The 13,398-nt window shown below is 50.2% G+C and overlaps 2 protein-coding genes across 8 annotated transcripts in view; one reads left to right on the plus strand and one right to left on the minus strand.

Annotated features, from left to right (window-relative positions):
• The window catches only part of FITM2 (fat storage inducing transmembrane protein 2), a 20,819-nt gene continuing 7,421 nt past the window's right edge, over positions 1-13,398 (plus strand). The window contains exons 1-3 of one of the 3 annotated variants that reach the window (XM_059897209.1): positions 1-241; positions 2,259-2,610; positions 5,403-5,626. In XM_059897209.1, coding sequence (XP_059753192.1) covers positions 69-241; positions 2,259-2,610; positions 5,403-5,477 — 600 coding nt within the window. In that variant the 5' untranslated portion in view covers positions 1-68 and the 3' untranslated portion in view covers positions 5,478-5,626. Of the gene's footprint in view, positions 242-2,258; positions 5,627-13,398 lie in introns of those variants that run through there. The other 2 variants (XM_059897208.1, XM_059897207.1) reach the window with 2 other exon arrangements.
• The window catches only part of GDAP1L1 (ganglioside induced differentiation associated protein 1 like 1), a 22,780-nt gene continuing 22,138 nt past the window's right edge, over positions 12,757-13,398 (minus strand). For all 5 annotated transcript variants that reach the window (XM_059897204.1, XM_059897205.1, XM_059897206.1 and 2 more), the window contains one exon: positions 12,757-13,100. In XM_059897204.1, the coding sequence (XP_059753187.1) occupies positions 12,757-13,100 (344 nt within the window). The remainder of the gene's footprint in view (positions 13,101-13,398) is intronic.

Below are 13,398 nucleotides of genomic sequence, written 5' to 3' on the forward strand. Positions count from 1 at the left end.
GCCAAGACGAAAGGCAAGACGGTGGCCGAGAGGGCACGGGGAGGCTGACGGTGGCCGACAGGTCGGGCATGGAGCATCTGGAGCGCTGCGCGTGGGTCCTCAGGGGGACGCTGGTGCGGGCGGCCGTACGGCGCTACCTGCCCTGGGCCCTGGTGGCCTCCATGCTGGCGGGCTCCCTCCTCAAGGAGCTTTCCCCGCTGCCCGAGAGCTATCTCAGCAACAAGCGCAACGTCCTCAACGTGTGAGTGCGCCCCGGGTCCTCTCCTGTCCCCGCCGTAGCTGTCGCCTTGCCCAGAGAGCCGGGGGTTAGCTGCCCTGATGGACGAGTCATTGGAAGGGGAGATCCTTCTCCCCTTCGTGACAGCAGCGTCTGCACTCGTGTCGCGATGGAGGGACCCCGGTATAGCTAGTGTCACTAGCAAGTCGCGTTTGCACACCCAAACCAGACAGTCTGAGCTTGACTGGGCAGGGGTGACGGGCAGGGTGGTGTGTGTGTCTGTGTGTGTGGAGGGGTGGAGGGTGGGAAGGGGGGGTGAACCGGCCTGTGTCGCTTCTCCCTCTGCCTCCCTTTGGGGTTAGGAGTTGGCCCCTGCCCTGGGCGAGATGCCACCTCCCTCCTGCCTGCCCGTGTCAGACCCTGCGCCTCCGCCCTAAATCTGATACCCCCCAGCTGGTGACAGAATCCCATCACACCTGGGTGGGGCAAGCAGACCTGCCTTCTTTCGCCAACACCCCACCTTTGAGAGCCTGTCCTAGCCCATGCCAACGCCCATTCCAAGAGAGTCGCCCCGGAGTGGAACCCTCCAGTCCGTGACCTTTCCCCTATATCTGCTTGGATTTTCTCAGCCACTCAAAGTTCATGGCAGTGGCCTAGGAACGCCATCCCAGCCGGGCTCTTTGAGACTTCTCCTTAAGTCCACCCACCCCCTCCTTTTTTTTTTTTTTTTTTTTAAACCTCTTGGATTTTAAGTTTATCGACACAAACACCGTTGCAATAGTAAAGGGAAACTCTGAAAGATAAAACTCCTCCCCTGACGTGAGCTTCGATTCTCCTTGGGAGGTACAGTGTCTGCAGCATCTCCCAAAAGTCAGTCCAACTTTGGTTATCTACTTAAAACCCTGGTTTCTCTCTCCAGCAGTTTCATCAAATACCTGACAGGTCTTGGCTGTGGCCAGATCTTTGCATATCAGTCCCAGGGAAGATTTTAGCGACAGGCCCTTGGGTAGTGTCTGAAGAACCTTTGGAACCCAGGAAGAGTCCTTCTGTCCTTTGCGCACCTTCCTGCCTCACCCGCCCGTGGAGGCTGGGCTGAGAATAGATTATGAGAGTGGTCATGGCCCCAAGTCTCTTGCATATGTGTTTACCGCACCTGGTCCCCAGGTCAGCCACCTTTGATGAGGTCAGGGGAGGCAGACAAGACAGCTGCTGCTTGATCTGGCCTGGGTGAGCTGGGAGCCGAAGAGCCTGGCAGACAAGTCCCTGTCTTTCGTGAGTTGCCATGGATTCTGGTGTTTTGCTCCACACCTCTATGCTAGTTAATTATTGAAAGGAAACTAGTGAATCATTGGCTCTGGATTTAAAAATCGTTGGGTCCCCTCAGTTCTATTTAACAGTTGAGGAAACGGAGGCCTGGAGGTGTGGTAGTAAGTCGGAGTCAGGATTTGAACCTGGGTCTTCTAGCATGAAGTCAAGCTCTGTCTGATCATTTCTACCACGTAGGAAAAAGCCTTGGTGTAGAAAAAGCATGGGCTTTGGGGCTGGCCAAACCTTGGTTTAACCTGGGCTTGCTGGTCATGTGAGTGTGATCCTGGCAAGTTACTGAACTATTCTTTATCTATAATATGGGGCTAATGACACCTTCCCCCCGAGGTAACTGTGAGTATTCTATGGGAAAGTGGATGTATGTGAAAGCTCTGTAATTACTTTCCCCAGCAAATAACATAGTGCTTAAGATCACAGAACCTGGGTTTAAATCCCGGCTCCACCACTGATGACCTCTACTTTGGGCATGATGCTTCTCTGTGCCTCTGTTTTCTTCTCTGTAAAATAGGGATGATAGCAGTACCTACCTCATAGAGTTGTGTTAGGATTCAGTAGTTAATACACTTAAAGTACTTAGTGAGTGAAGTTGTTGTCTGTAGCTTTTATCACCTATTTCTCCTTTTTCCCTCCCTCGAGAGTCCAGAGTCCTGAGTCATGACATTGTTCCCTCTCCGCCATGTCCCCGCTCTTCACTTCCACTTTCTTCCTCTGCCAGGTATTTTGTCAAAGTGGCCTGGGCCTGGACCTTCTGTCTCCTCCTGCCTTTCATCACCCTCACCAACTACCACCTGACGGGCAAGGCCGGCCTGGTCCTGCGGCGGCTGAGCACACTGCTTGTGGGCACGGCCATCTGGTACGTGGGCACAGCCGTCTTCGCCAACATCGAGCACTACACAGGCAGCTGCTACCAGTCGCCAGCCCTGGAGGGGGTGAGAAAGGAGCACCAGAGTAAGCGGCAGTGCCACGGGGAAGGAGGCTTCTGGCATGGCTTTGACATCTCAGGCCACTCCTTCCTGCTGACCTTCTGTGCCCTCATGATTGTGGAGGAGATGGCTGTGCTGCACGAGGTGAGGACGGACCGAAGCCACTGGCTTCACGCGGCCATCACCACCCTGGGGGTCGCCCTGGGCTTCCTGACCTTCATCTGGGTGTGGATGTTTCTGTGCACGGCCGTTTACTTTCACAACTTGTCCCAGAAAATGTTTGGCACCCTGTTCGGTCTGCTGGGCTGGTACGGGACGTACGGGTGTTGGTATCTGAAATCCTTCTCTCCAGGACTTCCTCCCCAGAGCTCTAGTTTGAATCTGAAGCAAGACAGTTACAAGAAATAAAAGAGAAGCAAAAGGGATGGCAGCAGGACAGTGGCTAATAGATTTTCCACTTATTTTTCTTAGTTATCGACCAAATTATTGATCCCGCTTCCGGGAGGAAGCTTACCGGGCAGTGTGTGGGGTGGGGGTGGGGTGGAGTCTGGGGGGCGAGCGAGGTCAGGCCCCAGACTGTCCCTGGTGGCATCGCCCTGTGTCACAAGCACCGCCACTCCCAGTCAGGCACTTTGCTGGCAAGACTTGACCTTAATCTGGAACATCCCTTTTGGCCCTAGAGGGCCAAGCTCAGGCTCAGCGAGAGGGCGGGATCGGGAAAGCCTCTGTTGTGTGGCTGAAGCGGGGCTGGGGCCTCAGGACTCTCCTCTGCTGCCCTCAGATGCTCCCTGATTCTTCCTTGTCTTCTGTGTTAATGGCTGTTAATGCTGTTATTTAACAGTAATTCCCTCTGGTCAGTTTTGCAGAAGCATTTATTTCCAGCAGGGTTCTTTATAAAACAACCAACTGCCTGAAGGACAGATTCTGGTTGTAGTATTTATTTCGTCCGCGGAACGTCAAATATTGCAAGTGGCTTATGATTAGCTACCAAAACAGTTAAACTGGAGTGCCTCTGCGACAGAGTATGGGATGATTTTTAGGTAACGAACATTGATAATTTTCTGTCCATGTTGTCTATTATATATCGGTTTTTGGAGCAGTAAGGTTACTTCCCCCCTCCCCCTTCTATTGTGAGTGAATGCTTTATAGTTTTTGATAACAATCATGGCATTTGTTCTTTGTTGACAGAACTCCCGAAAATAACTCACGACTCTGCACTTTGGCACATGTGTAGATTGCTTTGAGGGCTTTTTAGAACACTCTTGGCTTACGGTATTAAATTCAAGCTCACGGGACTCTTTTCTCTGTTAAGAATAAAACCGGAAAGCAGACGTTTTAATAACCTGTTGAATTTTAAGCTGAGTCAGGGTAATTTTGCAAAATGCATATTTGCACTGAACCTCCCCTGACCACACGTCAGTGGTGTAGACTGAATGGTGCTTCAGATTTGTGTGATAATAAGCCTTCGGAAAAAAAATAAAAAATAAAAATAAATTAAAAAAAAAAAGCCTTCGGCTCGTTGCTGTGGCCCAAGGCACTTTTACCCTTTTGGACAAGGTTATATTAAGTCAGAAGTGGACGAAAATATCTTCCCTTGCTTCTGATGGCAAGAAGCCAACCTGTTTGCAAAAATGTCCCTGGAAAATGGTGGCCTGACTTTGGCCCACCCTCCTCTTACTTGGACCACCACCAAAACCAGACCAAACGGGCCTGTTCATCTGCCCTTGAACTCAACCTTTTATTTCCCCTTGGCAGCACTTCTCAATTTCCAGCCTTGTCCTTGTGTGGCCCTCACCTTGGGAGTGCTGGGAATGGTGAGATGCCCTGTCCCCTCTGCCCCACAAAGGCACAGTTACCGCTCTGTGATAAGATACCCCTTCCCTCTCTTAGGGTGTCTCCTTAAGCCTTTCAAACCAAGGCCCTTGCATTTTGGATAATCATCCCGGAAGCTTCTTTGACGTCCCTCCCCCCCCCCCCCCAGTCAAGCCTGGTAATAGCATTAACTGATAAGCACTGCACTTGCCTGGCTTAACGCAAGCTTAGGTTGGTAGGGGTTTGAGGTCTGGAAAATCTTCAGTGTAAAATGTATTGCGTATAAATATGTACTTAAAATATGTAGTTCGTATCTCATCTGGCCACAGGTTAACCTATATCGATCAAAATGTGGGGTGTGATACATTGTACCCAAAGGTGGCAGAAACACCTGACAGTGAGATTTCGAAGGTGTCACCATGGTGCTTTGGGAGCATTGGCAAGCTATGATGGGCCCCGGGAGAATTGTTTTGCCCTCTGGAGCTTACATCTGAAAATGGGGGTGGTGGAAGTGGGGCTGGGGTAGGTGGCAGGGGCTTGCTGAAGGGATTGACATCTCTCCTACGTTTCATGTTCAGCACCAAAAGGCAACAGGCACAAGGTGACGCCAGAAGTTCACTTGTCCCACTTAAATGTCCAGACATTTCTCTCCTGCAGGCCTGATTCAGGCTCAGCCTTACATTGACTCCGTGGAAAGCGTCCATTACCGAATCTTGTATATTGATGAGTCTTCTGCCACTTCCTGTTCAGTCTTAGCACCTTTGCCTGTCTCTAGGGAACGTGCTCTCAATCCCTATGTGAGACAGCGTGGCAAGGCTGAAAGTTTAGGCAAACGTGAGATTTGGGTCCAAATCGTGTCTGACCCTGGTCAAGCCTCAATTTCCCCATCTGTAAAATGGAGGTGGTACTGTCAGGATGAAGGGAATATGTATGTAAAATGCCCAGCACATGTGCATAGCAGGTGATAATCCTCCTGCCTCCTTTTTCTTGATTAAGCCTTTAGAACTTTATGGCTCCTCTGGAGAAGGCAGGGAAACTAATATGTTCTTTGGAGTGCCATCTGGGGTCTGGGTGTCCTGTTGAAGTAGCCTTGTATTGTCTTTTGAAAAGTGTCTATTCCCCAGGTGCTGAACAAGAGGCTTTTGAGGGCATCTGTGATCACAGAATACCACCGTGCTTGGTTTGTCTCTCCGTGTTGAGGTTCATTCACTGGCGCCTCATTTTCCACATGCATCTGTCATAGTCTGAGTACCAGACTGTATTTAGAGAATGGCTGTTACCACTGTTACGTACACACACAGATCGTGTGTGTAAACAGGCAAATTAAACTAGAGATAATGAAATCCCACATTCCTGTGTTTCGTGTGTTCTTTTCCAAAACCCTCAATTCCAGAACCAGGAGAGCTCGGCCCATTTTATGAAAGGAGGGTAATTCTTACTGGAGCTACTCGTTGTGTATAGGGGAATTTCAAGGCTGTAGTCACTCTTATTTTTTTTCTTCTCAATCCTGTAACCTAAGGATATGTTGTCATGTATTTCTCAGCTTGATTTACTCCTTCCCTCTGTGCCACATCTGTGTCTCAGGGTCCTGAGGTCTGGATCAGCCAGGTTTGGGAGCAGTTTTCTTGGCAGTAGGAGGAAGGTTACACAAGAGCAGTTACAAAGTTCACTCAAATGAGGTCATCTGTGAAAATGCCCTGGAGGCCTATACGCGTGTGAGGACTTTTTGTACCTTTTAGCGCCCACTCCTCCGCCAGCCTGACCTGCTTGGCCCCTCCAGGTAGTATCTGTCAAAAGCCCAATGGCTCCAGGATTTGCAGCTCATCGTTTGGCAGAACTTCCCTGTTCACATTCCATCGGCGGCACCAAACCCTTCTTGAGTTTATCCTGTGAACCAGGAGCTGGGACAGGATAATGAACTCCCTCCCTCCTGGAGCTTGTGGTCCAAAATCCATCCCTTCAGAGCTTAAGGTGTGCGTGGGGTTGCAAAGTTTGATTTTGCTACCTCTGTGCGTTTGAGGAATTTTCACTCCTGGAGAAGATGCATAAGGAGTCAACAACCACCATAGAGTGTTCCGAGTGCTGGCCAAGGTCAGGGCCTGGGAACACAGAGCAGGGGACAACCAGATGCCCTGGGGAATCACGGGATATTTTCACAGAACATAGTTCTCTTGGGTCTTGAAGGATGAGGAGGAGTTCAAGCAGTTAGGCAGAGAAGGACTCCAAGGACGTGAGAACAGCACGCACAAAGGCACGGAGATGAGCTGCCATGATTTTCATCCAGAGATCCCTTCTCAAGAAACCTAACTTTCCCCTCATGTTCAAGAGCAACAGAGACTGAAGAAAGGCAGACTGAAAGGACTGTCAGAGGAGGTCCTGGAGGCGCCCTGCTGTATTATAAAGAGCACTCAGCTAGAAGTGCGAATGCCCGGCTTTGAGCTGGCTTCCACCACTGCTTTTTCTGCTCTTCTGTGTGACCTTGACCGAGTCACTCAACATCTCTGGGTCTCAACTTCCTTATCTGATAAATGATGGGCACAGACTGGTTAACCTCAGCTCTTCTGCTCTATTCTATTTCTTTGCTCCGCTTGATGAAAAGTTCTTCCCAAGCTGGTTATGACTTTTATTTAAGGAAACAACGTGAAAAGAAACTCCCACTCAGCTGAGGTGGCAGCTGGCTTCCCGGTGAGTGATCGAGGAGCTGATCTCTGGGTGCAGTTTATCATACCCCTGCTTTTCTCTGCATCAACAGCCTAATGCAGTTTAGACCTGATTGCTTGGCTTCATAGGGACTTCCTGGACATGGGGAGCTGGACCTAGCTCCCAGAGGGATGAACCGCAGAAGGCCTTTTAAAAAGGTCTCCAAAGTCAAACCAATTTCGATATCAAGGAGAAGGTAGATTCTGTTAAGGGAAACTCCGTGCATATAGTCACCTTCAGAAATTGTCCCAGAAACCCCTAATACAGTCTCTGGGGAGTTTTAAAGTTGAACACACACAGCGTAGAAAACAGGTCCTCCCATACCTTAGGGAGAGGGGAGATGGTAAATTGGGCCCACATGATTAGATGGTAACCTTGTCATAACCAAACTTAAAATGTGCAGACCCGGGAGTTCCCTGGTGGCCTGTGGTTAGGATTACAGGCTTTCACTGCCGTGGCCCGGGTTCAATCCCTGGTCAGGGAACTGAGATCCCACAAGCCGTGTGGCACAGCCAAAAACAAAAACAAACCAAAAAAATGTGCAGACCTAACAATCTCAGTCTAGGGACTTAAGCTATGGGAATGCTCACAGAGGTGGGCAAAGATAAACACAAAGATTTTATTGCAGCTATTTGTGATAGTGCAAAGTTGTCAAGATTTAACTAACTGTTGCCAACTGGTTAAATAAATTATGGTAACCATATCAGGAATATAATGCAGTCACTACAAAGAATAAACGATGTTATATTTAGCACGGAATCTGGTGGCAGAAAGACTCTGCGTTCGTGCTGACTAGAACTTACAGCTGTGTGCCCTCGGTCAGGTCAGAATCTCTGAGCCTCTTTGTGAAGGGTAAGGTGGGGATAATGCCTCACCTCATTCAACATCCATTGCCCCGCTAGGTGAGGGGAACTAAGCTGGACACGGTGTTAATTCAGAGACACGGTTCTGCCCTCAGTCTGGCCAGGCACAGGCAATGAAATGAGCACATCCAAACAGGGTGCTAAGCGTCAAAAGCAGAGTGTTCCCCTACCCTACCCCAACATTGTCCCAGCTCAGGCAGAGATGATTTACATAACACACTCAGAAAAGCAAAGGATGGAGGAGATTATTCTGCCTCTGCCATACACACTGGCTGTGTGACCATGAACAAGTTCCTCAGTTTCCTCATCTGTAAAATGGGGTTAATAGAAGTACCTACCTTGTAGAGTTGTTGTGAGGATTAAATGAATTGATACTTGTAAAGGGCTTACTTAGGACAGGACCTAGTCTACGGGAGGCACTGTATAAAAGTCTGTCAAGTGCACAGTAAGTCCCTAATGTGCCATCAATACTATAACTACTTTAAAATCAGGAAAAAGAGGGACTTCCCTGGCGGTCCAGTGGTTAAGACTCTGCGCTTCCACTGCAGGGGGAACGGGTTCAATCCCTGGTTGGGGAACTAAGATCCTGCATGCCGCGTGGTGCGGCCAAAAAAAAAAAAAAAAATCAGGAAAAAGATACCTGTCAGTGTTTTAATTTTGATTGACTCAGAGATAGTTAAAACATACAGTCGAATGTGGAAGGCCATGTCCCAGGACCTCTAGAATGAATGGAGTCTCCGAGACTATAGTCTGGTTTCAGGGTTAACTAGGAGGTGGGGGAGAGTGAGAGAAGCGTTTTCCAGGAGAGCTGAGGGGAAGGGACATCCGTGTACCTGTGGGGTCCTTTGGGCCAAGGTAAAGTAGGTGTTTGAGGTGCTGTCCACTTACAGGTAAGCTAAGGGCTGCCTGACCCTGGTTTCCAGGCTGCGTATTTGAGGATCTGGGTTGGGAGACTTATCACTTCTCCTGTCTTCTCTGCCAGGACGTGGCTCCCCGAAGTGTGTCTGAGTGCCTAGGAGGTGAGTAGGTGGGGGAGCCTGGGAGCCACCCCCGATTGACATCTTTTTTTTTAAATTTTATTTATTTATTTATTTATGGCTGTGTTGGGTCTTCATTTCTGTGCGAGGGCTTTCTCTAGTTGCGGCAAGCAGGGGCCACTCTTCACACGGTGTGCGGGCCTCTCACTATCGCGGCCTCTCTTGTTGCGGAGCACAGGCTCCAGACGCGCAGGCTCTGGAGGCTCAGTTGCTGTGGCTCACGGGCTCAGTTGCTCTGCGGCATGTGGGATCTTCCCAGACCAGAGCTCAAACCCATGTCCCTTGCATTGGCAGACAGATTCTCAACCACTGCGCCACCAGGGAAGCCCCCCGATTGACATCTTAATTTCTGGAGCAAAGGTATTCAGGTCCTGCCTGAGCAAGCTGCTGTCACCCTTTCCCAGCTCCACTCCTTTCATGCCTTCTTGCCTTCCATTTGCATTTCCTGAGCATGTTTCATCTGCCATGGGTCCCCATGCTGCTGGGGAGTGATGCAGGGCTGAACAGGTAGGGGCGGAAGCTGACTTATCTGGAGTTATTAGAAGCCTCGGACTGGAGCAAGCAGACTGTATTCAAATCCTGCCTATCATTCCCTCAGCTGTGTGATCTTAGGCAAGTCACTTAACCTCTCTGGGCTTGTTACTCATCTGTGAAACGGGGATGATTCTTTCTATGTCATCGATCTTTGACTGGTTTAATGAAATGATGGGTAGGAAAATATGTTCTAAGCTTTAAAATGTTGGGTGCATATGAGGGCTGCTTTTTACTGAAGAGATTTACTTTGCCTCGTGAATGTCTCCCTCAGAAGCCTGGGCACTGTAACTTCTACATGTCCCCAATAACCCGAAATGGCTTGGTGTCTTTAATATAATTTTTTAAATGTAGCATTGACTAAAATCAATATCAACTAGCAGCATTTGTTCTGAGTTTCTAAATCTGCTGCCTGACATTTTTACTGAATTATCTTAGCTGTAGTTCCCAACAGCCTAGGCCATAGAGAAAACACGAAGGGCTTTGGCTTCATCCCAGCTCTGCTACTGTATTAGTCAGCTATTGCAGTAATAACCCCCAAACCTGATGGTTTAGGACAGCAAATGCTCACAGGTAGCTGCAGCTCTGCAGATATGGGCTGGCCTCAGCTGGTGAGCTCTGCTCCAGGCAGTGGGCCAGCTGTCCTTGGTTTGAGGCCACAAGCTGGGCTCAAGTCTGTCCTGCTTTCATTCTAAGGTCCAGATGAAAAGGGCAGCAACTACCTGGGGCCTGCTTTTCTCGTGATGAACACTGCGGCACCCACGTGGCACGTTTAAAGCCTCTACTCCCATCACATCCTTCCACTTAACAGTCCACTGGCCCAAGCTGGTCACATGGACAGTACCCTGATGGGGCAGGGAATAAACTCCACCCACAGTGAGAGGTGCTGCAAAGTCACATGGCAAGTGTTGTGGATGTATAACCCTATTAGGGAATCCAAAAATCCAATCTACCACTTGTACCTTGGGTGCTAACTCTCTGAGCCTCTGTTTCCTCATCAGTGAGACATAAAAAGCTATGCTTTGCAGACTTAGAAATAATTTATGTGAATTTCCTAGTACCTGGTTAGTACTCAAAGGATGGCAGCTATGATTACTATCAGCTCCATTTAGAGATGAGAAAACTAAGGGTTTTAGGCAATGTGGGCCCAGGTTGCTAGGGAAGGACCAAACAGGTCTTTGGAGATAACGTTGGAATGGCTCGGGCAGATGATTCTGTGACTTTGGCAGTGAGCAGCCAATGAGCTGAAGGAGATATGACCTTCAGCAGCCCTTACCGTCCTCCCCAACAGGCATCCTTCTGTGAATGTTGGAGAGACCTTCTTAGCAGTGTAAACATTGCGGGCGCCCATTACCGCAGTCCTGGCGGTGGTGGTGTCTGTCTTCCCAACTAGACTGAACTCAGCCCCACACCCTGTCCACCTCTGCAACCCTCCACGGCACCTGGTAGAAGGCTCAGCAGCTGACGGATTCTGAGTAAACGTACGCACGTTGACTCTTTTCCACACCCGAGCTGCTCTCCGTGACATTCCGAGACAGAAAGGGACCAGGGAAAGGACACTTAACTCTAGCTCACTTGTTGTGGGATCCTGACCAAACCAGACACATGCCCATCCCAGGCCTCAGTTTCTGCACATGTGGAACGGGCAGGTGGGGCCTGTGGAGTCTTTGAGTCTATGGTTCTCTCCAGCAGTCGGCCTGGGCCTCTTCCCATTCAGTGCTTCCTTATGTCACAGGCTGCTGGCTGTCCACCAGGATCTGTTCTCTCCTTCCTTAGCAATAGGCTGCCCAATCACAGACTACATTTCCCAGCCTCCTTTGCAGCTGGGTGAAGCCTGGTAATTCTCACCCATGGACCAAGCGTGGAAGTCACATGACCCTCTTCAACAGCTGGGCCTTAAAGTACTGGACATGTGCTCTAACATCCTGTCTGTCCTTTCCTATCAGATAAAACCTGGCCGTGGGAATTCCCTGGCAGTCCAGTGGTTAGGACTCGGAGCTTCACTGCCCCGGGCCCGGGTTTGATCCCTGGTTGGGGAACTAAGATTCCTCAAGCCATGCGGTGCAGCCAAAAAACAAACAAAACACCTGGCCTCCCCAGATCCAGCCTTGGGCCCCCCAAGCAGCCATCAGTCATCTCTTCCTTCTCACCAGAAGTGAAATGGTCAAAACATTGGTGCGAGTCAGACTCACTGAGTCTCAACGTCGTACCTCCACCCCTCTGGCCCCAAACTCTGGAAACGAGAACTAGATGGACAACACAGGTTTAGAAATGAAAAGCAGCTGCTCCTCCTCGATGCTTTTTATTGGGGGCTTTCAGTGGTTTCTAAGCATGGGCGGCAGTGACACCCAGACCCTCTCCCAACATGCAAAAGGCACAGGGAAGTGAGACGCCACAAGGACCGGCAGCGTGGATGCAGAAACCCCCCGGCGTGGCATGGTAGGGCGTGGGGGGAGCCCCGAGAGTGAAGGGGAAGGCAGACGTTAACAGAGGTGGCTTTGCCAGAGGCTGGAGGAGGGACCTGAAGGCCATCCACCTCAAGACCCACCCCTGCACTCCGGCCAGGGCTGAACTTCCGAGAGAAGATCAATGTGGCTTTTACTGAAAGTCCACCTCACATGGTGGGAAAACTCAACTCCTGGTGGGAAGAGGAGGATGGACACTGCCTTCAGGGACTTCCGGTAAAGCGCCAGACCAAGCACACTGGCCAGATCAAGAGGGGAATGGGAGGGTGTGCTCATGGCCTGTGGCTGGAAGTCACTGCCTTGGCTCAGCCAGTGCTGTCTCAGTTCACTTCCAGGAGAAGAATGAAGCCCCTTCCAGTCTTCAGGGGCCTCCCGTGGGGTCTCCAGGTCTCCAGCCCCACCCGGAGGTAGCGCTTAGAAGAGTCAAGTCTTGATATTGGCTTTGTCCTGTGGAAGAGTTCCCTGGGCAAGAGGGAAGGGGAGGCGAGGGGTCAGGCCCTCCGAGCCCCCAGCACCTCCCAGGATCTGGGCCCTGGTGAATGAAATGGCCTGGGACTCACCTCAGATCCTAACCAGTCCCCACAGTTCCATCTTGAGACCTTGAATCAAAAAAAAAAAGGTATTCGTGTTTTTGTTTCTCTCTCTCTCTCTCTCTCCCACTCACTCTTTCTCTCCTTTGGTAGAACCGTGGCCTCAACTCACGGCATTGGCAACATCTACTCCTAAACTATGGAATGTTTTCACACTGATGATAGAATTACTCCGAACAAGGGGTGGGAGGGGCTGTCCAAGTGTTCATGAGACGGTGCGTTACTGAGAGCTCATTGGGAATCACACAGGACAGAGACACCAACAGTCAGACACCAAGCCCGGGGCCTGGCTTTAGATGTATTTTTTCTTGAGGTACCAGTAGGCAAAGTAGCCCATCCCACCCAGGGAGCCCATGAGGAAGGACGCCCCAAAGAAAGATGGGGGTTTCCGCTTGACCAGCCGGAACGCGTTGGGGATGACTGCTGACAGCAGAGTGGTGTGGATGTCGCCCAGAACTTTCCGGAAGGCAAAGCGTTTCTGGACCCTCTCAAAGAAGGACTGCAGGTTGGGCCGGCTGCCATCTTCCCAGTATTTCTTGGACAGTCCCAGGAATTTGAGGCGGTGCAGGGTGGCTCCCAGGAGGACATCAGCAAGGGTGAAGGCACAGCCGCAGAGCCACAGCTCACATTTCTGCCCTAGAATGGAAGTGACAGGAGATGGGGGAGGGGAGGGGTCAGCTCTTCTTCCCCCACACACTCCCTCCTCTCTCAGTGACGCCTCTGGCTTCTGTCTGCCTGCCATAGTGTTTCCCCAAGGTCACCCACTCCTGTACTTCTTTCATGATTTTTGCCAGATGCATATACTAGCTCTATTATTTGTTTTCTTTAAATCAACTGACTTATTAAATGCAAATATATGTATTTAAACTCTGGATTCATATATCCCACTGCCCATTTTCCAGCTCTACTTGCGTGTCCACTGTGCATTTTAAAC

This window comes from Balaenoptera ricei, chromosome 15 (genome assembly GCF_028023285.1).
Source record: "Balaenoptera ricei isolate mBalRic1 chromosome 15, mBalRic1.hap2, whole genome shotgun sequence".
NCBI classification, from domain to species: Eukaryota; Metazoa; Chordata; class Mammalia; order Artiodactyla; family Balaenopteridae; genus Balaenoptera; species Balaenoptera ricei.